Source organism: Vigna radiata, chromosome 5 (genome assembly GCF_000741045.1).
Source record: "Vigna radiata var. radiata cultivar VC1973A chromosome 5, Vradiata_ver6, whole genome shotgun sequence".
Lineage (NCBI taxonomy): Eukaryota > Viridiplantae > Streptophyta > Magnoliopsida > Fabales > Fabaceae > Vigna > Vigna radiata.
Window position 1 is genome coordinate 29,371,965 of NC_028355.1, and position 25,448 is coordinate 29,397,412.

The 25,448-nt window shown below is 35.7% G+C and overlaps 1 protein-coding gene across 10 annotated transcripts; it reads left to right on the top strand.

The window, feature by feature from the left end:
• The first annotated feature begins 1,878 nt into the window (after positions 1-1,878).
• LOC106761976 (ubiquitin carboxyl-terminal hydrolase 25) lies at positions 1,879-23,484 on the top strand. 10 transcript variants are annotated; one of them, XM_022781334.1, is made up of 9 exons: positions 1,879-2,344; positions 2,440-2,905; positions 3,207-3,282; positions 3,380-3,472; positions 7,361-7,447; positions 7,534-7,611; positions 7,690-8,309; positions 9,159-9,281; positions 20,755-21,212. In XM_022781334.1, the coding sequence occupies exons 1-9, from the start codon at positions 2,170-2,172 to the stop codon at positions 20,867-20,869; spliced, it is 1,833 nt and encodes a 610-aa protein (XP_022637055.1). In that variant the 5' UTR covers positions 1,879-2,169; the 3' UTR covers positions 20,870-21,212. The 10 variants fall into 10 exon arrangements, with proteins under 10 accessions (XP_022637055.1, XP_014501111.1, XP_022637056.1 ...); XM_022781333.1 differs by adding an exon at positions 22,978-23,484 and having other exon boundaries at positions 1,880-2,344; positions 7,534-8,309; positions 20,755-20,896; XM_014645624.2 differs by adding an exon at positions 21,516-21,619 and having other exon boundaries at positions 1,880-2,344; positions 7,534-8,309; positions 20,755-20,896.
• The last annotated feature ends 1,964 nt before the right edge of the window (positions 23,485-25,448 follow it).

Here is a 25,448-nt window from a genome sequence, read left to right on the forward strand (position 1 = left end):
CAAAAGGAAATAACAAAAAAACCCAAAAACTAAGAACCAAGAACCGAATACCCTAACCAAAAACCAAATACCCTAACCACAACATCAACGAAAACCGACAACAAGAACGCAACATCGCAAGAACCCAAGAACCCAAGAACCCAAACCCAAAACCATATCAGACCCAACAACGCATTTACCTTGCTCCAACGAAGCTTTTGTTCGGGACTTCCCATCTCCACCAATCACCGAGAACGGAGAACCACTAACCAACCGTCAAATAGAGGAAGCAAGGGGAGAACGACGCAGGGGGAGAACGACGCAGGGGACAACAAAATGTGAGAGAGAACGAAATCTGAGACAAAAACAGGCAAATGGTATATTTGGAAAGGAAAATTTTTCAAACTCTTTTTGTTTTGGTGCCCATATTTTTGGAAAAAAAAATAAAATAATCCAACCAATGGCAGCTTGACACGTGTGTGTCAAAAGTGTGTCAAAAAAGTTGTCTTAAAATAACGGAATCCATATTTTTAAGTGACTTAAATCAAAATTAATGTTCTTTTAATGAATTTAATTGCAACTTAAATTTTGGAGGCACCTAATTGGTAAGGATTTGTTTACTTGAATAAATTTGGGAGAGATGATTTGGGGGAGAGTTATTAAATGAATTCTAGAGAATTTGAGGGTAATTTTTTTTTATTGTTTATTTGAATGGATTTGGAGATAAGTGATAGTGAATTTAGAGGTAAAATTTGTAAGAAATTAGCGTAAGATTTGATTGATGTGACTGATTAAATAAATTTGTTTAATTAGTAGAAATTAAGGATTATCAAAATACCCCTATTTATTAAAGTAATATAAAAATGATAATTGTTAAGGTTATATTTAATTTTAAAAATGTTTATAAAGAGAAAAAAAAATAAAAATAATTTTTAAATTGTAAAAAAAATGGTAATTTAATAAATTGAAATAATAATAATAATATTATTATTATTAATATTAACATTATTATTATTATTATTATTATTATTATTATTAATATTATTATTATTATAAAGAGATAAAAAAATCATTATTATGATTATTATTATTAATATTATTAATTATTATCATTATTATTAATTATTATCATTACTATTATTAATTATTATTATTATTAATTATTATTATTAGTTATTCTTATTATTATTAGTTATTATTATTATTAATTATTATTTGTTGAAGATGTAATACATTCAGTGCTAATAAAATACATTGACATAATGGTAAGTGCAAGGGACTAAAAGAACATTTGATTATAAATCATCTTAAATATCCGAAGAACACCAATAATTGGAAAAATAGCTTATTCTGCAAATCTTCCCTTTCAATCGCTTCTACTTCTTTTAAAGCGAAAACATAAGGTAAAAGATTACGAGAATTGATTTTAACATTTATTTCACACTTTTTCTCTTTACTTTTAAACTTTTTTTTTCTCTTTAACCTCATAAACATATATTATTACTAAAAATAATATCTATTAACATGTTTTAATTTTTTCACACATTTTTATTTAATTTAAAAATTGTCCTATTATTTTACTTTTTATATAAAAAATATTTAAATTAAAAAATTACTACTACTATGATTTTTCTTCATACATGAATTATTCAAGGACAATTTTAGAAATTATTTACCACTATTGCAAAAGCGCTAACTAAATTAACCAATTTCTTTTAGTAAAAGTTAATTAATCAGTGTTAGAATTTTATATTTAAGGACAGAAAATAATTCTAAGCGCCGTGATAAATAATTAAATTTAAATAAAATAATATTAAAGTATTTATTATAATTTTTAAATGTATGAAAAATCAAACTTGAAGCAACTTATAAAATAAAACTTAAGAATTTCCCATTCGTTCATTTCTTATGTGCCACCACTACAATACAAACCAGCAAGCATAGCTTAGTTCTCACTATTCACTCGCAAACACTAATTTCTTTTCCGCAATACCAAAGAAGTCGCTAGAAGAATTAGAGAAAAAAGAAAAATAAAACAGCTAACAACCCAAGAGAGGGAAACGAAAACTCAACCGAACCCCGCGACGAGAGAGACATGCGATTGCGGTGGCGGCGGCGGTGGTCAGGGTTGTTGAGTCCCCGATCGACGGCCAATGCAGCGGTTCGTTGCGGCGGCGGACGGCGTCGTTGATGGACCTGCAGATGACTTGGCAGCCGAGTCTCCTGAGTCAGAAACGCAAAACCGGTCCTCCTATAGGGCTCCGTAACCTGGGCAACTCGTGCTACCTCAACAGCGTCCTCCAGTGCCTCACATACACTCCTCCTCTTGCCAATTTCTGTCTCACTCTCCAACACTCTTCTCTCTGTAACCGGCTCTTCAATTCTCGTTATTCTTTCAATTTTAGTTTAATTTCTACGCCTTGGCCTAATTTTCGTGTTCCGTTTCGAATTTCAATTCAGGTGATTTCTCTGCGTCTACGTGTCCGTTCTGCATACTTGAGAAGCAGATTGCGCGTTCACTAAAATTGGATCTCTCGCACGACGCGCCTTCCAAGATCCAGAGCTGTATACGGATCTTTGCCGAGCACTTCCGCTGTGGCCGCCAGGAAGACGCGCACGAGTTCCTCCGGTACGTAATCGACGCCTGCCACAATACCTGTCTCCGCCTCAAGAAGCTCCACCGCAAAGGCGGAGACGCTAATGGAGGCGGCGGAGACGGTGGCGGGAGTACGGTGGTAAAGGAGATTTTCGGTGGTGCCTTGCAGAGTCAGGTGAAGTGTCTGTGCTGTGGATATGAGTCGAATAAGGTTGATGAGATAATGGATATCAGTCTTGATGTTTTCCATAGTAACTCGCTTCAAGACTCCATGCAAAAGTTCTTTCAGCCCGAGGTTTTAGATGGCAACAATAAGTACAAGTGTGATAGGTAAGTTACCGAGTGGGTATAATTGCGTGAGTATTAGTTTGAGTTTTAAATATATGTTTGGACAAAAAGTTATAGCTCCTTAGGTCTTGCATGTTTTGTTCTCCAATGAGAATTGCAGTTTCACTTCAACAATATGCATAATTCTTTAATGCAAACCTTCTTTATGTGGTCATGATATAGAACTATAGTTCTGATTGGAAAACAACTATCGAATTGTATGTAAGCTTTTTCCTATCTGTTCTGTGTGTGTTTGTGGGTTTTAATTGTTGAAAGGATGAAACTGAGGATGATTGATGTTCAGTTGTAAGAAATTGGTGGCGGCTAAGAAGCAAATGTCCATACTTGAAGCACCTAACATCCTTGTGATACAACTAAAGGTTAGTTATATGTATATATTTAATTTTTTTGGTTGTTAGGATTAGGGGTGGCCTGGGATTTTTAAAGGATGGTGTGTTGATAAAATTTGGATTGTAGAGATTTGAGGGCATATTGGGTGGCAAGATTGACAAGGCTGTTGCATTTGAAGAGGTTTTGGTTCTTTCTAGCTTCATGTGCAAAGCAAGCCAGGTATGTTCGGTTTTTATGTTGAACTAGTTACCACTTCAAAAGGGCGCGTCTGTTTTTTCCTGTGAAAGCACACATTAATCATGTACAAAGTCTAGTCACTTCAATAGTAGTCGTGTCTTTATCATAACAGCATCTGCTTTGGAAAATAATCAGAAATATATTTTAACTTCACTGGTACAGATTGTAATATCACTATAATTAGGTGAATAATAGCCTTTTATCATCTCTGCAATGTCCCATGCTCACCTAAAATTATTTTTTTTCCTTTTTGATTTAATTTTCGTTTTTATTTATTTTGTACTAATTTAGTACATTGTATTTATAGTTGTGTTGCATTTATAATTTTTAAGATTTACTGTATACCCTTGTGTGAGCCTGCCATGTTGTTCCATGCTTTCTTGGACATGATACAAAGTGTGTAATCCATTCTAATAGTCTCCCAGAATTTGTTTTCTTACTCAACCAAAATGTCCATGGTATTGGACATGAAAAGAGTGTTGGAAAGCTGCTTTAGTTACAAAATACCCTTGGTCTACCCTAGTTATGACTTCTTTGGGCTGCCTTAATTGTACTATGAATGGTATATGTCTAGTCTTCTCAGTCATGGCCACAGTAGCTATGAGATATGTTTTATTAAAAGTCATAGAGCTTGAGAAATCTCAACATTCAAACCTATTTTATGGTTTAGAGTTAGAGTCTTTGTCCTAATTTTTAAGATGGTATATCATAGCCAATAATAGGTCTATTGTTGGGTCATTTGCATTGGTAGTTGCCATGCTCTAGACTTATAGCTCTGGGCTTGAATGGGGGAGTGGGTTTGGAAAGCCATCTCAATTGTTACCACCCTTAATATTGTTACCACCCTTAATTTACAGAATACCAAAAATCACTGGGTATACTTCTGTTGATGAAAAAATGAGAATGATTGCAAGTCTAGGAAAAGGATACAACCTTTTACTCTTACTCTTAAGCTAGATATATCTGATGGGAAAGCCTTATAAAAGCTGTACAAAATATATTAAACAATTATTTAATGCTCTTCCCAAGTTCTAGTATATAAATTTTAAGCAACAAGCTTGGAACATAGAAAATGAAATCTAGGCCCTATTCAAGACTTAACGACTTCATCCTTGATTGTTATGATCTCCCCCTTCTGTAAGGTGCTACAGTTGTTTTATGGAGGGTACTCTTTGGGTTGCATATAAGAGATATTGAATGTCATAAGCAAAATAATCTCGGGTCTTCTTCCCAAAAAGACGTCTTGAAGCAGTTTAGAGTTTTCAAGATGTCAAGCTCAATTGATTGTGATTAAACAAAACATATTTGCCTTTGCCATTGAGATATATTTTCAGTGGGAATAACCCTGATTTCATTTTCCAATTACTCATGGAATGATTTGACAAGGAACCACAACTCCTCTAAAGTATACCAAGTCAGGTGAGTGTACTAGATAAAGGAAGAATGGGACCTAAAAAGGCCATTTCAAGAGAACACTTTTTTTTTCAAGACGTACATTGGTAAGGGAAATTCTAAAGCAACCTCAAGTTGGTCGAAATGGAGAGCCAAGGGCAGGAATGTGTCTAGAAGATGTTGACAAAGTTATTGGAGGTGGAGGGCAGTGTGTAAGATTCACAAACTACAAATTGTCGAAGAAGACCAATGTGTGGGAAAGTGTGCTTAAGTATAAGACCACACAACTTTGTGGGTTGGGTCTAGAAGACATGCAATTGTAAGGGGAACCCTAAAGCAGCCTCAAGTAGGTCGAAAATGGAGAACCAGTGGCAGGGACGTGTCTAGAGGATGTTGACAAAGTTGTTGGAGGTGGAGGGCGGTGTGTAAGATTCAATTGCTACTAATTGCCCAAGACGACCAATGTGTGGGAGAGTGTGTCTTTAAACACCTCTTCATGTATGTCAATGTTAATCATATCCTCATTATCTTTTGTCCATATTCCTATGTCTCTAGGAAAAGCTTTGTCACCTAGAGTGGTGGCAAACAATGATTGATAAGATGTGTGCTTTTCAAAGTAGTGGTACTTTGGGGTTGGTTCCTCTTCTGACTAACGTGAATTGTTGAGTGTTAGTGGTTATATTCTCTTAAAACAAGACTACATGGTGAAATTGTTCACACTAGATCTCCTTGGTTGTCAAAGGGTACACATAAATCTATGCTCAAGTTTATAGTGACACATTCTTTTGTTGCTAAAGAGATGTCTGAGTTCTTTTCCAATGTAACTATTCATTATTCATTATTAGAGTCTTTTAGCATGACATCAAGAACGGATATGGTGATCTTGTCAAGGAAGTTTACATAGAGCAATCTCCTGGATTTTGCTCTTGGCTAGTCGTTTGGTATGGTATGTTGTGTACTCAAGTCCCTATGTGGTCTCCAGAAATCACTCTGCATGTTTTGAGTTTGAACTATCATTCAACACTTTGTAATGATACAATAATATGTTGATTGTTCATTATTTTATTGTCATTCTCCCCGATTATGTATTTATCCTATTGTATATTTGGACGACATTGTTATCACACGTAGTGATAAGGAGAGTATTAGACACTTGAGGTATTTCCTTGGTATAGAAGTTGCCTAGTCCAAAGATGATTTGACCATATCTCAGAAAATATGCACTGAACATTGCAGAAGAAACAAGGCTGTTAAATGCTAAGCTTGTGGACACACCAATGAATCCAAGTGTAAAACTAGTACCTAATCAAGGAGAACCATATTTTAGTCCCAAGAGATACAAAAGGTTAGTTGGTAAGCTAAGTTACCTCATTGTGACTCATCCTAACATCACCTTTTCCGTGAATGTACTAAGTGAATTTTTAAATTCTCCTTGTCACAATCATTGGAATGCAGTTCTATTAGTTATGAAGTATATTATGAATTCTTTAGGCAAAGGCATCCTTTATGAAGACAAGGAAAATACTCAAATTGTTTGGTATTCCGATGCTAACTAGGTAGAGTTATCAAGCGACAAATGCTCCACTTCAGTGTACTATGTTCTTGTTGGAGATAATTTAATATTGTTGAAAAGTAACAAACGAAATGTTGCTGTAATCTTGTCTTCCATGAGAGTACCAAACATAGATAGATTGTTATTTCATAATTGACAAATTAGAGTTGGGAGCTGTCTCCCCTAGATTTGTGAACTTCAGTAACATTCATATTTGTAGCAATAGGCTGAGATATTCATCTATTGTCTAAGAGGACCAAGGATTGTTCATATTTGTAGCAACAAATTCATATTAATATATTATATGATCCAACTTAAGAGGAGAGTTATACTTAAAACATTAAAGAGAAAATTCTGTATAACGAAGAATATCTAGATTGTATATATATTAGTAGGAATATCTTTATTTGTTCCCTATCACGTCTTTATTATTAGACGATATCAAATTTCTTTTTGTTTTATTGATTTCAATTTCTCAATATAAACAAAGTAATAAACTCAATGTCTCTTTCTTTCCACCAAATTGTGTTTATTCAGTTATGTTTCTTATGGAAGATATGGTACACAAAAGGTCTTGCTGTGAGAGATAAAAACTTAGCCTTGTTTTCTGACAGTATGTGACATGAACAGTCCATTATCCCTTGAATATAAAACTCATACATACATTGTGGTAATATTTATTTGCAAAAGGTGTGGCTAATTTAGGACTCTGAAGTAAATAGTGAAACATCAAGAGGGAAAATTACTGCCACTTACAGTAAAAAGACATAAATTGCTTGGTAAGGGCCAATAAAGGTTCAACATTTTTCCAACCCATGTTGTCATCTTTAAGAATGACTGGTGTATCATTGCTAATATTGCCTTCATTCACACTCAGTTTTAATATTAGTTTTAGTTCTTTTCTAACGGGTGGCATCCTTACGTAGGATCCACAGCCAGAATATAAGCTCTTTGGCACTATTGTGCATTCAGGCTACTCCCCCGAATCTGGTCATTACTATGCTTATATAAAGGTTTGCTAACTTTTTGTTTATCTGTACACATTATGTAGCTCATTACGTCAATTTTATGCCAATCTCATTTCCGTTTCTGTTCATAGGATGCAATGGGTCGGTGGTATTGCTGTGACGATTCTAGTGTATCAGTTGCTACCCTGCAAGAAGTTTTGTCAGAAAAGGTTTATATTCTTTTTTTCTCTCGAACTAATCAAAGGCCAGTGTCAAGTAATAATTCTCTTGCTTCAAACGGTGTAAAGCCTTATTTCAATGGGAGCCAAGCATCCGAATTTTCAAAGGTTGGTGTACCACTGAAAGACGTGCAAGCAAAGTCAAGTTCTGAGCTATCTCCTTGGAAGGATATGCCAAGTGTAGCTAAGACTGCTAAAGTACCTTCCAGCTCACGAGTTAAGTTTGACATTAATGGAGGTTCTACTTCCAAAAGAAGTCCTGCTCCTCCAAGTGTGAATGGGAAAGTTGATGTTTCTAGGAATCAGCCTTTATTAATAAATGGACATGTCAAAGATTCAGAGTCTTTGGAAAATGGTAAGAAAGATCCTTCATCATTACCTGCCAGGAATGGTATTGACAAAAATAAAGTTGATGTTGACAAATTCAAAAGAAAGGAGTCAACATTTACGAATGGCCACAGTGATAATCAGATGGTTGATATCCATTCTGTAAAGTCGGATCCCAGGGAAGATACTGATAAAAACAGGGTAATAGCAGGTAAAGGTTCGGACAACTTTAAGCTTGAAAACAATGGCCTTAGCAATAAACCCAAAATATTGGGGAGTAAGAGAACGGTACATGAAGACCCATTCATTTTACTTGCACATGATGGTCAGTCTCAAGCAAAAGTTCAAAAACTGAAAGACAAGTAAGACAGTAAATTCCTTTTCTAAAATTATAGTTCAATGATTTATAAATGGTTCCTTGCCGTGCTTTATGTTTCTGATATATGCCGAAATATTGTATCTTATACTTTTTTTTGTCAGTGTTTCATAGCCTGGATTCAGACTTTTGTAGTTGGGTTTAGACTGTTAAAATTGGTTAATGCTTGTCATTTTTTATGACAACTTACTTTTACCGAGGCTTTGTTTCAATATTAATAATCTAGTTGGTGGGAAAGGGAATACAAAAATTTGAATCACACTGATAAGAACCAGGAAAATATGATAGAACAAGCTACTGTAATTGTATTAATAACAGATGTTTCAGCTAGAATCAATGAGATTCAGAGCTGGGAATACAATTAGCAATAGAAGAATAACAAAAATGATGTCAGGGCAATTTATAGTTTCCAGGTCTCCCCCAAGTCTTATAGCATTCCAATTTGTAGGAAATATTATGCAATTAATAATGTTAATCGATGTTCTTCAATTTTTTTTTTCATTGCATAGTTTATGTCTCTTCCAAACCTTCAATGTCTGACATGCTAAAAATATGTTCTGTTAAAAATTTTCAGAATATTAGTCGTCTTTTAATTTATATTGTACTGAAATCTTCATTCTCGTGATTGTTCACACCCAAACTCGATTTACCAGTTAACATTTTATATGCCTATTTCCTGTGACAATCAGTTAACATTTGTATACCTGTTTCCTGTAACAATCAGCTATACAGCTTTCCATTCTGAAATATTTATTATGTGGGAGTCATACTGTTTTTTAAAAAAATATTCATTACATGCCTTATTCTGATACCATGTTTTCAAAACATTACTCAGTCTTGTGAAAGAGGCGAAGTCACATTTGATATCCTGTGGCTGGACAAATGAGGTCTATGAATTTATGCGCTCTAAGTTACGTGCACAAGAAGATGGAAATTTGGAGAATGGAGATGAAACAAGGTATGGTTGATCATATCCTACATTATCACTCACCATTTTAGCAAATTACCTTTTAATTACATAAGATAGTGATTTCCAATTGTGACTATAGAGCCCAGGGGAAGGGATGTAGTGTATAGTCTATATCTGCATTAGTACATATCTTCAAGGTCAAATGTCTTCTTTCTTGAAGAATAACCCCTTTCCTAGGCTTGAATTCAAGTAGAGAAGAATGTGATCAGTTGCTTGCATGTGTCTTACTCTTGGATCATGCATAAACTGACATGCCACACTAAATGTATAAGCAATGCATGTTATTATGTGCAATATAGGAGAGCTCTCTTCACTTATGACTATGTTCAGTAGAAACTCACGAGGTTCCACATTCCACTTATATACTGTCATTTTATCTTATTTCTAGTCAATGTTGAATCTCTAACACACCCTAACACCCAAGGTTGAGCATATTGAGTATGGGACTAGATATTTGTGGATGGTTTGACAGTGATAACACTTCCCTTCAGTCATGTTCGTGTAGAGGAGGCTCTAAGTGATGGAGTGGTCTGTGTCCTCTAGCCAGAGGGGTTTCGCCTTGAGTTGCGGGAGGGAACTGAAGATGTGCTCCACCTATATATAGAAATACCAAAAATTTGGAATTGTGTATGGAAGTTTTAGAAATTCTTGTATAGACACACCACTGGCACTCCTAGGGTCTAGGAACCTCCCGCTAATTTTTCTTCGATTCCCAAAACCTGAGAAGACACCTATATATACATACAAGCTTCCCAACACAACAACAAACTTAATTACTAACAAATTTTACTGCTGTATTTTCCTTTTGCATTTGTTTATTTTTTTATAGATCTTAATAGGAAGTTGTGTCCTAACGTATTCTTTACTGCCAACATGTTTTTAAAAGTTTTTTATTTTCTATAAAGCTTTTTCTAGTGGATGTTATTGTTCACCTTTTACATTTTTCTGCCAAGTTTCTTGTGTTTCTTTCCAGCGAGCTTTTTCTGGTCAAGTGTCATTGGCATGGCCTTGCCTTGTGCTCTTTGAACATTTTTGTTTCCCAACAACCATTACATACTTTGACCAATTTTAACAAGATTGACTAATATTAATACGTTCGAGCTTGAGAACAGTGTTAGAGATATGGTTTGACTTGACAGAAAGAAACACATTGAAGATTGATTGCTAATTTGACATAGATAATGTCTACTAACCTTGTCATTATTTACTAAGTCTCTCTAAGACGTGTTGTGTTGATAATATTTGTAATAGTCTGAAGGACTTCTTTAATCAAGAAGTCAATAAAAGCTTCTGGTTCTCAAAGAACAGACCAAACTCAATAAATAGCCCTTGTGTTATTCAATGAATTGAAAGAATACATTGTACAGATTACACTCAAGGAAGCCTAACCTCCCTCCACTGGGCAAAGTTCCAGTTAAACTCAACAGAAAAATTATAGCCTGCCCTTGACAACTAACTCTATTTATACTTCCCCAGTCCCTCTATGCTTCTCGCCTTTATTCTTTCTCACGTATACTTTTAGTCTTCTATCAATACCCCCTTCCTCCTCAACAACCTTGTCCTCAAGGTTGAAATCAGGAAATTGCTGCCTGATGTACATCTCATCTTCCTAGGTAGCCCCTTCCATTCTTCCCTTTTGCCACTGAACCAAAACCTGAGATGTCTCCTCTCCTTGCTACCATAGAGGGAACGGCGTAATTTACAAATTAACCCAGACTCCCCCTAGCAATAAACCTAGGAGGTTGCTCCATATATATCTCCTCTTCTATGTCCCATGAAGAAAGGCGTTCTTAATGTCCAACTGGTAAAGTGGGCATGACGAATGGTAGCTATAACAAGCAAAATATGAATCGTACTGATTTTAGCCATACTGATTTTAGCCATAGGAGAAAAAGTATCACAATAGTCAAGGCTATAAACTTGAGTATATCCCTTAGATACTAGACGAGGTTTGAGACAATTTCACTAGTAGGACCAACTTTAATAGCATAAACCCATCTACAACCAACAAGCTTCTTACTAGGAGGAAGAGGGACAAGGTCCCAAGTACCATTGTGGTCAAGTGCCTGCATTTCGTCAACCATGGCTTGTGGTCATCTAGGATGATCAAGTGCCTCATGAATATTATTAGAAATCTTAAGGGAGGATAAGGAGGAAACAAAAGAGAAATAAAGAGGAGACAAACAATGATAGCTCAAAAAATTATAAACAGGATATGGATTATGAGTAGTACCTTTACAAAGGAAATGGGCAAATTATCACCTCAGTCAAGAGAAGGCGAGGAGGATGAAGGATCTATGGTTTGGGGATATGATGGAGGTGGATCTGAGTCTCGAGGATCTTCAGTGTTTGATTTTAAGATTGTCTCTGATGCTGATATGCGAGAAAAGGTGGAGGAACAACGTCATTCACATTTTGAGTTTGAGGTACAAAAGCAGGAATAACCAAGGGATCACATGATGGTAGAGGAAACATTTGTTGAACAGATGAGCGATCCTCCATGGAGGATAAGAAAAAAGGTGTATCCTCAAAGAATGTGACATTAGCAAACATATAATATTTCTTGGTGGAGGGAGAATAACATTTATACCCTTTAAGAAGACGACAATGTCCCAAGAAAACACACTTAATAGCTTTTGCAGAAAGCTTATCAAGACCTTGAGAAACATTATGGACAAAACATGTACACCCAAATACACGTGGGGAGACATGGTATAGAGTGTCGTTTGGAAAAATGATAGAGTGAGGAATTTTATTCTCAAGAGAGGAAAAAGGCATCCTATTGATTAAAAAGCAGGTGGTGAGGACTGCATCGCCCCTGTGTGCATCACAAGAATATTAGTATTCAACATTAAGGAGCGTGCAATTTCAATGAGATGTCTATTCTTTATCTCTGCAAGACCATTTTGTTGTGGAGTGTGAGGATATATTGACTGATGTAAAATTCCTTGGGAAGATAAGAATGAAGAAAACACTATAGAAAAATATTCCTTAGCATTATCACTACAAAAGATTTTAATAGTCTTCCCAAATTGGTTCTTAATATCATTAAAAAAGGACATAAATATGGACAAAAGTTTAGATCTCTCTTTCATTAAATAAACCCAAGTACATCGAGAGAATCATCATTGAAGGTTACAAAATAATTAAAATCAAACGAAGTAACACGACTTGGTCCCCAAATATCAGAGTGAATAGTTGAGAAAGGAAATTACATCGCATCTCAAACCTTTTAGGATAAGAAGATCTAACCTGTTTTCCTAATTGACAAGACTTACAATCTAAGACTTGAATGTTCTTAAAACATAGAATCATCATCTTCAACTTGGACAGACTAGGATGGCCTAAATGGTCATGCAAAAGTTTTAGGGATGAAGTTGTAAAGCAAGAAACTGAAGAGTTATGTTTTAAGAAATAAAGTCCTCGAAACTCATGTCTTTCTCCAATCAGATGACCCATACCATGTTCCTATATAACAAAGGAATTAGTAGTAAAGGTTACAGAACAATTTAAGGAACAAGTCAATTGACTCAAGGAGATTAAATTGTAAGGATAATGAAGAATATACAAAACAAAATTTAAATTTAGTGAAGGAGATAAGGAAACTCTGCCAATTCCTTGAGATGCCACTTTGGATCCATGGGCAATGGTAAAGAAATGAGGGATTTTCAGAGAGGACATGGATGAAAGTGAAGGAATGTTACTAAAGATATGGTTTGAGGCACTTGAGTCTAGGATCCATGGACTGTGACCTTCCACAGATTGAGATATGTAGGCAGTTGACACATTGGACATGGAGGATTGGTCAGAATTAGAATATTTTCTAGACTTGTACCTCAAAAATTCTTGGTACTCATTTTAAATTCTGGATTCTAGATCATCAAATTTGGAAACATGAGCAACTTTGTCTGGATATCCATGTAAAGCATAACATTTCTCATGAGTATGGCCTATTTTCTTACAATATGTGCATTGAGGACGCATAGTACGACCACCACATCCTCCTTGGTTGCTTCTGCCTCCTCCTCTTCCTTGTGGTGCTATCGTAGCTGATGTTTCAATAGCATCAATTGAATTTTCGTCTTTAACTAATGAAAGTACCCGAAGAAGTCGAGTAACTAGGCTGTCCATTGATGGGACTTGATCACCAGCTAACATTTGATTACAAACATGATCAAAATTTGAGTGTAGGCTTCTTAAAATTAAGACCATGTAAAACTTATCAAGCTTCTTGTTTATGCTTTCTAAAGGATCAACCACAAAGAAATTCTTCAATTCCTCTACGGTAGCACGAGCCTTTCCTATGTAAGTGACCATCATCATGATTGGCTTGTTTGAGGGAAGTCACTCTTTGAGTTACATCAAAGAGATGTTGTACATCATTAACAAAGATATCTTGTGCACTTTTCTAAAAGGAGGAACACGTTTTGCAAGGTCTCAAAATTTCTAAGACCTCTTGTTTGACAGATTGCCATAGGACATAATTGAAAATCAAGCTTCTGCCATTGAGATTTCTCTTCATCGGGTATAGTGGAAATATCTTGTTCAAGATGATCATGTATCCTTGACCAAGAAACCATAATTCCACAGAAGAAGACCAAGACAAATAGTTTTTCCAACTGAGTTTTGTAGAAGTAATGGTAGGGGTAGCAAATAGAGAAGGTGTTCCAAAACCAGAAGTCATTCTTTCACTTGAAGTTGAGAGAAAATGAAAAGACTTCTATTTTTGATTAAGAAACTGATACAACTTACTACTGTTTATATAGAACACAGTAGTTCTGAAAAATAAAAGGGCGGGAAGCCCTTAACAAAACCCCTAAGATAAATATTAATAATAAAATGAACATTATACTTCAACACTCCCCCTCAAGCTGGAGCATATAGATCATATGCACCAAGCTTGGAACATATAAATTGAATTCTAGGCCCCCTTAGATATTTGGTCAGAATGTCTGCGAGTTGTTCATTAGAGTTGACAAACTCAATAATAAGATCCTTTGACAATAACTTCTCTCTGATAAAATGACAATCAATTTCTATGTGTTTTGTTCTTTCATGAAACACTGGATTGGAGGCAATGTGAAGAGCGACTTGATTGTCACAGTACAACTTCATCTGCTCATTTTCACAAAATTTCAACTCTTGAAGGAGTTGTCTAATCCACACAAGTTCACATGTAGTTAGAGCCATAGATCGATACTCAGCTTCAGCACTAGATCGAGCAACAACACTTTGTTTCTTACTTTTCCAAGATATAAGGTTTCCTCCAAGTAAAACACAATATCCTGTGGTAGATCTTCTGTCAATTGGACAACCAGCCCAATCTGCATCACAATATCCCTCAACTCGAGTGCTTCCCTTGTCCTCATACAACAATCCCTGTCTTGGGTTCCCTTTTACATATCTAAGAATGCGAATCATTGCATTCCAATGATCAACATGTGGATTTTGCATAAATTGACTCAACTCCCACTGGATAAGAAAGATCAAGTCTTGTTATGATAAGATAGATGAGTTCTCCAACAAGCCTTCTATATCTCTCTGGGTCTGAGAAAAGTTCACCTTTGTCTTTCATTAACTTTTGATTTGAGTCCATAGGACTATCAATGGGCTTGCAATTTGTCATGCCTGTTTCCTCCAAAATATCAAGAGCATATTTTCTTTGTGAAATGATGACACCTTCCTTTGATTGTGCCACTTTAATACCAAGGAAATATTTTAGCCGACCCAAATCTTTGGTTTGAAAGTGGTTGAACAAATGATTCTTTAATTGAGCAATTCTAGTGACATCATTTCCTATAATGACAATATCATCAACATAGACCATAAGATAAACACATTTATCAGGAGAAGAGTGACTACAAAATACTGAATGATCCGCCTCACATCGTTTCAATCCAAAATTCTGCACAACCCGACTAAATTTACCAAACCAAGCTCGAGGTGATTGCTTCAAGCCATAGAGGGAACGATGTAATTTGCAGACTAACCCAGACTCCCCCAGACTCCCCCTGAGCAACAAACCCAGGAGGTTGCTCCATGTATATCTCTTCTTCTAGATCACCATGAAGAAAAGCATTTTTAATGTCCAACTGGTAAAGGGGCCAATGACGAATGGCAGCCATAGCAAGCAAAATACGAACAGTACTGGTTTTAGCTACAGGAGAAAAGGTATCACAGTAGCCGAGGCCATAGACTTGAGTATATACCTTAGCTACCAAACGAGCTTTGAGACGATCGATTGCACCATTAGGACCCACCTTAATAGCATAGACCCATCTACAACCAACAGGCTTCTTACCAGGAGGAAGAGGAACAAGGTCCCAAGTGCCATTGTGTTCGAGTGCCTGCATTTCATCAATCATGGCTTGTCGCCACCCAGGATGACCAAGTGCCTTATGAACATTATTAGGAACCTGAATGGAAGATAAGGAAGAAACAAAGGAGAAATATGGAGGAGACAAACGGTGATAACTCAAAAAATTATAAACAGGATAAGGATTACGAGTAGAGCGAATACCTTTTCGGAGGGCAATAGGCCAATTATTATCTGAGTCAAGAGANGGTGAAGAGGATGAAGGATCCATGGTTTAGGAATCTGATGGAGGAGGATCTGAGTCTTGAGGATCTTCAATGTTTGGAGTTNGAGATTGTGTTCGACGCTGATATGTGAGAAGAGGAGGAGGAACAATGTCATTTGTAGTTTGAGTTTGAGGTAAAGAAGCAGGAGTAACCAAGGGATCACATGATGGTAGAGGAAGCATTTGTTGAACAAATGAACGGTCCTCCATGGAGGACAAGAAAAAAGGTGTATCTTCAAAGAATGTGACATCAGCAGACATATAATACCTCTTGGTTGAAGGAGAATAACATTTATATCCTTTCTGAAGGTGAGAGTATCCCAGAAAGACACACTTAATACTTTTGCAGAGAGTTTATCAAGACCTGGAGACACATTATGAACAAAACAAGTACACCCAAATATACAAGGAGAGACATGGAAAAGAGGGTCATTTGGAAAAATGACAGAGTGAGGGACTTTATTCTCAAGAGAGGAAGAAGGCATTCTATTGATCAGAAAACAGGCAGTAAGGACTGCATCACCCCAATGATGAACAAGAACATTAGTATTCAACATCAGGGAGCGTGCAGTTTCAATGAGATGTCTTTTCTTTCTCTCTGCAATGCCATTTTGTCGTGGAGTGTGGGGACATGTTGACTGATGTAAAATTCCTTGGGAAGATAAGAATGAAGAAAATGCTGCAGAAAAGTATTTCTTAGCATTATCACTTCTGAGGATTTTAATTGTCTTCCCAAATTGGTTCTTAATTTCATTAAAAAAGGACACAAATATTGCAAAAAGTTCAGATCTCTCTTTCATTAAATAAACCCAAGTACATCGAGAAAATTCATCAATGAAAGTTACAAAATAATTAAAACCAAAAGAAGTAACACGACTTGGTCCCCAAATATCAGAGTGAATAGNTGAAAANGCAAAATTACAACNNGNCTCANACTTNTTAGGATAGGAAGATCTAACATGTTTTCCTAACTGACAAGACTCACAATCTAAGACTTGAATGTGTTTGAGACTTGGAACCATCATCTTCAACTTGGATAAGCTTGGGTGGCCCAATTGATCATGCAAAAGTTTTGGGGATGAAGTTGCAAAACAGGAAACTGAGGAGTTAGGTTTCAAGTAATAAAGTCCTCGTGACTCATGTCCTTCTCGAATCAGACGACCCGTACCATGTTCCTGTATAACAAAGGAATTAGCAGAAAAAGTTACAAAACAATTCAAGGAACGAGTCAATCGACTCAAAGAGATTAAATTGTAAGGACAATGAGGAATATACAAAACATAATTCAATTTTAGTGAAGGAGATAGGGAAACTGTGCCAATTCCCTGAGATGCAACTTTGGATCCATTGGCAACAGTAACAAAATGAGGAGTTTTCGGAGAGGACATGGAAGAAAATGAAGGGATGTTACCAGAGATGTGATCTGAGGCACCTGAGTCAAGAATCCATGGACTATGACCTTCCACAGATTGAGAGATGTAGGCAGTTGACACATTTGGCATTGAGGAGGATTGGCCAAGATTAGAAGATTTTTCAGACTTGTACCTCAAAAACTCTTGGTACTCTTCATTAGAAATTTTAGATTCTGAATTATTAGATTTAGACACATGAGCATCTTTGTCTGGAAAGCCATGCAAGGAATAACATTTATCTTGGGTATGACCCCTTCTCTTACAATATGAGCATTGAGGACGTCCACTTCGACGACCACGTCCTCCTCGATTGCTCTTACCTCCTCCTCTTCCTCGCGGTGTCACCATGGCTGATGTTTCAATAACATCACTTAAATTCTCTTCCTTTACCAATGTAGGTACCCGAAGGAGTCGAGTAACTAAGCCATCCATCGACAGGATTTGATCACCAGCTAAAACTTGATCACGTACATGATCAAAATCAGAGTGCAAACTTTTCAAAATTAGGACCATGTAGAACTTGTCAAGCTTTTTGTTGAGATTTTCTAATGAGTCAGCTACAAAGAAGTTCTTTAACTCTTCTACTGCAGCTCGAGCTTTTGCAACATGAGAAACCTTATCATGGTTAACTTGTTTGAGAGAAGTTGCTCTTTGGGTTGCATCAAAAAGACGTTGTACATCATTAGCAAAAATATCTTGGGCCATTTTCCAAAAGGAGGAGCATGTCTTATAGGGTCTCAAGATATCTAAAACCTCTTGCTCAACTGATTGCCACAAAACAACACATAATTGAAAGTCTAATTTCTGCCAGTGAGATTTTTCTTCTTCTGGGACCATAGAAATATCTTGTTCAAGGTGATCATGGTGTCCTTGACCAAGAAACCACAACTCCACAGCAGAGGACCATGATAAAGAATTTTTCCAATTCAGTTTTGCAGATGTAATGATAGGGGTAGCAGATAAAGAGGAATTACTTCCGGTAGAAGAAGCCATTTTAATAACTGAGAGAAGAAATAGCACCTAGGGTTTCAAAATACGTAAGGAGAAAACCCTAGGTATGAGCCCAAGCTAACGAAACAGAGAAACAGGAACCAAAACACACCCCAGAAGCTTCGGCGAGACGTTCTGCGGCGACGCGGTGAAGCTCCGACCACGGGAAGCGGCGCGTGCAGAACACGCGCCCGAGGCTGGCCGGAAAGAAGCGGCGCGTGACGGCTGGTGCGGAGGTTCCAGAGGACGGGACCACCAGGGTTAGGTTGCGCTTCTCAAGGCGCACCTAACCCTTGACTTTGTCGGAGAAAGCGACGGCGGACGGCGGCGAAGGAGGACGGCGGACGAACAGCGGAAGTGACAGGGAGATGATGTCGCCGACGATAGAGGAAGAAGACAAAGAGTCTGGCTCTGATACCAACTTGAAGTTGAGAGAAAATGAAAAGACTTCTATTTTTGATTAAGAAACTGATACAACTTACTACTGTTATATAGAATACAGTAGTTCTGAAAAATAAAAGGGCGGGAAGCCCTTAACAAAACCCCTAACATAAATATTAATAATAAAATAAACATTATACTTCAACACTTTCTAATGCCAAACAGAAGAGGAAAAACCGATTTGAGGGTAGAAACCCTAGATCGGAGCTACTGTCAATGGAACAACAAAACAATGACCACAACACACTCAAGAGACTGAGGCAAAATGACCGACAATGGCACAGTGATGTTTCGGCGTGGGTAAGGCGGCACGTGAAGCCCATGCACCCAAGGTTGGCCAGAAAGAAGCGACACGTGACAACACGTCGAGAGGAGAATGAAGCGACGACCACCAGGGATGGGTCGCGCTTGTCGAGGTGTACCTAACCCTTGACTTCGCCGGAGAAAAAACTGTGATAGCGGCGGTGGACAGTGGACAGCAGCAGTGGACAGCGGTAGTGGCAACGGGCAGCAGCAGCGAACAGTGGCAGTGGACAACGGCCAGTGGCAACAGCGGACAGCAGAACCTGGCTGGCTTTGGATACTAACTTAAAGAGTTGGGAGAGAAACTGAAATTTTTATTATTAGTGTTCACTCAACCCTAATACACATACTACCCTATTCAAGGGATAGTAGATCAACATAAAAAAGAAAAACAGAAGGCTCCTAAAAAGTTCACTAGAAAATACATTATATTTCAACAGTATTGTTCCACTCTTGCCACTGCTCTATGGCATTGATTTTGACATGAACACACAATCAAGTCTCTCAAGAAGTTGTGTGTAATCCAGTCTCCTGGCAGTCTTCTGTTCTGGTTGCTGCTGCCTAACCACCGTTTGTCACACTAGCTTTTTTTGGATTTGGTTTCATATTTCTTTAAATCTCACGATTTGTTTCCCTATTCAGTTATGGTTATGATTTAGTATTTAGTGCAAGTATTTTTTTTTTTTTTTTTAATTTCTATCACATTGCAACAGGTAGGGTGGGTGTGGGTTTTACTATTCCATCTTCATCCCAAAATTAAAATTTATCTACATTTCTTATTCTCATTGGGTTTGAACTTTTTGTTCCATCCCATTCCCATTGGGTGTAAGTAAATGTACCTATGCCCGTTTATACCATCACAAAATGAAAATATGATATATCAAGGATTCAATTTCAAAAGGATACGATATTTTTTCTTTGATGTCAATGTCAGGAAAGAAATTATAATTGTATAAATATCAAATTAGAGGATAAAATAATAATTGGTTAAATAATTTTAGAAAAGAGGATTCTATGAAATTGAGGTGCATGTTTCTCGAAATGCTGTGTAATCAAGGTTGTGATAGGAGAGAAAATACCTTTTGAGATACGAGTGAATTTTGTGGATTTTGAATTAGTCAAACAGTAGAGAGAGTTAAAAGAATTATGTAGAGAAAGAAAAAAAAGGGGTTTATAATGAAACTAAGAACCAAAGAAAACATTGAATATAAGGTTTTTAGGCTACTTAATAAATTATAGCTGTTTTATAAATTTAGAATGGGGATCACTATGAGGATGAGGACGTGGAGGATATGTGCATATGCATCCCTATATGTGTACTCAGTTTAAAAACTTTGGTATTAACCATACCTATATATCCAGTCTATACATAGATATTTCTTGTCAAAATTGGGTCGGATTCGGAAAATGGCCATAGAGCTTAGTTTTTTTTTTTTTTTTCAGCCCTAATTGCAATACATCACAATACTCGAGAAATATTACTCAGTATCCTTTCTTTCTATTTCATCCTTCAATTCCTAAAGTCTTTTAAGTAGTTTCTTGAGCATTTTAGGCTGTTACAAAGCTCATTCAATGAGTTCATAGTCCCGGTACTTGTCTTTTTTCTTTAATAATTAAATAATTTGGCTACTAAGGACTGAAAGTTCCCTTTCTCATTTGTAAATATATGTACAATGATGTTTGTGATTTGACTCGCTGGTTATAATCCTTGGATGTGCACTACAAACAATGCAGGAAGTCGTTAATTAGAGAGGCGCAGCTAGCTTTCAAATCAAAGATTCCCGAGTCATTGAGAAAGGATTTGATTGAACGACTCAAACCTTTATCCAAGAAAACAATACAATTTTAAGGACCTTGAGCTGAGCATGCGTACGAGGTAAACTATTAGTATGCTTATACAAATTTTCCGTTCTGTCTTCAAAACAGTTAGTGCTTTGATATTTTCTTTATCATTTTGAAAATATTGCAGCATGTTGATCTTGTCTTGATAGTGAGGCGTGGTGTGTATACTCTGTATTACTAATTATTGTAGTGATGGCGTTACCCTTACTAGGATACTAGTTTGGGTTTGTGACATACTAACTCTTTGAGCTAGTGCTGGCGGTAGGAGGAGGAGAATATGGAAACTTATTATCATCGAAGTTTGGCTTTGTTATGCTTCTAGTTTCATGAATATTTGAGCTAGAAGTCCAGATTTCATGTCTTGCCGCAAGTTTTCATTCTCTATGTAGGCTATGAAGTTGTATTGAATCTTGAGGAGAGCATGCCAGGAATTCTATTCATTCTGTACAATCTACTTTAGTCATGTGTACTGGAGCAAAAATCTTCATTTTCTATAAAATTGCTCAAAAAATTTTGCAGCCAAAATGTAGCTGTTGCATGACTTGTGATACACGCGCTATCCAATGACTGTGTATACTAACAAATTCGTTCGCTATATCAATATTTTCCGTTGAAAAAGCATAACTTACTCAATTTTGAGATTTGTGATTCAGTTTTGATGGACTTCAGCGACTAAAAGTAACTTGGTTAAAAAATCAAGAAACTGTAGAATGTTCTTAGAAGCTGCAAATATTTTAGTCGATAAAAGGAGTCTCCACTCAAATATTCAAACTCATCTGTAGTTGTGCGGCTGAAGAAAATGAAGATAAAAAGATAATCAATCCATTGAAGTGACACTCCTGTAAATTTTGGTAAGATTTTGCTTCCTGCACCCCATGATTACTAGCTGGACATCCATGTTATAAAAAAAAAAACTAAAATCATTGTCACTGTGTAATCATTCTTGTTATTGTGTCTTCTTTTTTGGTGCATTTTTATTGCACTTATACCGTCGGTGTACGCATGTTGTCATTCTATTGATCAATGATTTATGAGTTGATTCTAATTCATTTTTTAAAAGTCTTCTTTTAATAAGTTTTCTTAAGTAAGGATAAAAAAAAATCTTAACTCAACTTTCTCTCAAGGTAAGATAAGTTTAATCCTATTATTACCACATAAAATTATGGGTTTAATATGCTTTTAGCCTCTATACTATTATGCGGTTTTGGTTTTAGTTTCTTTTTCAAAATTAGGTACATTTAGTCCTCCTCCTTAAGGAAACGTTAATTTTTGGTCTTCCAAAACTAACACCGTTAAAAACTAACTGATGTGACTAACGGTATTGTGATATGTCATCTTTTTTTTTTCTGATACTGAATCAATCTTCTCAGCTTTTCTACCACGTGAATCTTTTCTGTCGTCAATAGTGCACTGCCAACACAATGTCGTCCCGATCAACCATTATGTCGCTGTCATAGAAACCCTAGCTGTCGCCATCCTTCATCACACACCTCCACCATCAACACCAAGACGTGAGCAACCTCATCACGCCACCACCTAACGCGAGCATTGCCATTACGAGTTCAATCTCTTTGCCACTACTCTCCCGTCATCATCGCGAGGCCACCATCATCCTCCAAGAAAACGCAGCAGTTCAAAACCCAGAAAACCCAGATCTTAAATCAGGAAACACAACCCAAAAAATCCCAAATCAATAAGAAAATTTCTTCTTAATTTCGTTTTAGATTCCCTTCCTTATTAGCAGCAACAATTAAATCATGACCCAAATCAACAAAATCCAAAACCTAAAAATCCAAAATTGTTGCAACATCAACTAATCCTCCCAAACCTATTAAATCCAAAATAGGTGCATAAGTAATTGGCGAAGACATCTTTAGGAATATGGGCGTTGGGCAAAATGGCTGTGTTTTTGGGAGGAGTAGGGACAGGTTTGGTATGATCGTCGCTCTCGACAAAGACAATGTCAGTGGCAGAGATAGAAGTTGTCGTCGTGGCGGAGGAAGGAGGGGAACTCATTGGAGGCGCCGTTCGGCCTGACGATAAATTGGTGAACGATTTTGATTTCTGCTTACTTAGTTATGAACTAACCGCGTGTTATTTTTCTTTGTTTTGCAGAATCAGTCATGGTGGATGATGGTGTTGCCAACGACGATGTAGATGATCGGTACGGTCAGGAATCAACGACGAAGATCGAAGTTTTGCAACGCGAACGCGATGAATTGGTGAATGAGAACGCCACAAGGAAGGAGGAGATCAAGAAGTTGACGGCGGAGCTCAACATTTTGCGAAGAGACGGTGCGACGAATAGCGAAAAGATCGAGAAGATTGAGGAAAGGAACAAGAGGATTAGGTTCAAGGAGGGGGAGATGCGACGGTCATTATGGTTCGAAGAAGGAGAGGCTGACATTGGCGAATCTGGTTGGAGTGGATCGTGATGGTGCCTCTATCGTTCCTAATGAGCGTTGTAGAGATTGAAAGAGGAAGGGAAACTCTGGTGGCTTCCCGCGACGACCACAAGCGTCAATCACACACACGTGGCAAAAGTTAGGAAGGAAAGCTGTGAACACTCGATGTCAAACGTTAGCCACATCAGCTTCTTTTAACCTGTTAGTTTTGGAGGACTAAAATCAAAGTTTTCTTAAGAAAAAGGACTAAAATATACCTTACTTTGAAAGAGGGACTAAAAACATATTTAACTCTAAAATTATATATTTTATTATTAAATAAAATATATAACATAATTTAATATCGACTATACGTAATTTATATTAATTTGTGTTATAAAATATATATATATATATATATATATATATATATATATATATATATATATCGGAGTCAATTTTTCAAAAAAATTAAGCATTTAGATTTTTAAAAATTTCTTTTTTAAATATATTAAAAGAAAAAGTAGATATAATAACATTAATTTGATATTATAAAATAATAAAATAAAAATAAAAACAAACAAGTATTATCTTATATATTTTTTGTTAATTTGATATTATTATAAAAAATTGAAACGAAAAAGAAAAGAAACTAGCACGTTTTTATTAACACGTGTCTTAATAATAATTGTCTTATTTAATAATAAATATTGTTATAAAATATAATTATGTTAAAAATAATTTTTTTATTTTAATAAATATTATAGAAATTAATTTTTTTAATTGTAATTATACTTATTTAATGAATACTTAATTATAAAATAGTAATTTTATATTTTGTTTTTATAAGAGAGAGAAAACATAAGAAAAAGACATTAGTATATAATCTTATTTTAATATAAACTTTGTAATTTACTTACTATCTTTATTTATTTTTACTGTGAAATGTAACAAAAACTTATGTAAAAAAATTTTACTATTAAAAAATGTGTGAATTTGTGTTCTCTTTGATTTTTTTAATTAATGTCTATTTTTTCTTACATTTGAAGAAGTAGAGTGATATATATTTATATTCATTTGAGATACATTATAAAGGTAAAATAATTATAAAAGAGAAAATTTGTATATTTTTAGAAAAAAATGGTAATATTAAATAAATATAAAAAAATTTGTGTTATCAAAATATTATTTTTCATTTTGGAGTTGCATGAGGTGATTGTTTTTATGTAATTATTTGTCAAATTAGAAGTAATTAGATTTGCAATAAATTAGGAATTAATTAAATTTTTCTTGTATTCAAAATGAATATATATTTTTTTGGTTTAATCATTCATCAGGTCACTATTTTTTATGAGAATATCAAATTGGTCATTTTCTTTTTGGGTGTCTTAATTGGGTCCTTATTTTGTGAAAGTTGCAACAATTACATTCCTATCGTTAAATTGGGCTCAACGACGTTTATGTAAGTTTAACATGGCATGGTGCATTATGTTTTTAATTTATGTGGCATGAGATCAACAATTGGATATAACATTCTTGTAATCTGAACCAATATAAAATCATTTGTGTAATTTTCTCTCTGCCCTTACTCTATTTTATTTGTTTAAATTATTTGCTAAGTAAGATTAATTTGAGAGAAAATTATAAAAGGCATACGCTTGCGAAAAGAAACCAATCCACCCCCTCTTCGTTTATTTGCTTTGACAATTTTTTTTTTTAAATTTGTTGATAGTAAAATTTAGGAAACTGTCACAAATGGTCCTTTTGTTCCTACTATTTTTATTAACAATATGCAGGAACCTAAACTCCGTGATCAATGAAATACTGATGACAAAAGAAAAGCTCAACATGATGTAAGGGCTCATAATATTATATCATCAGCTTTAACTGTTGATGAGTTTTACAAGATTTTTGTTTGTAAGAATGCTCAAGAAATATGGGAGAGGTTGAGGATCACTCACGAAGGAACAAATGATGTAAGAGCAAGAAGAAACACCTTAGTTCAAGAATATGAGATGTTTCAAATGAAGCAAGGAGAAACTAGTATTGATGTCCAAAAATGCTTCACTCACATTGTGAATCATCTCATTGGATTAGGCAAGTCTTTTGATATTGATGAGCTTAACATAAAAGTTCTTAAATCTTTAGAGAGGACTTGGTAATCCAAAGTCACTACAATAAGTGAGTCACAAAATCTCAACA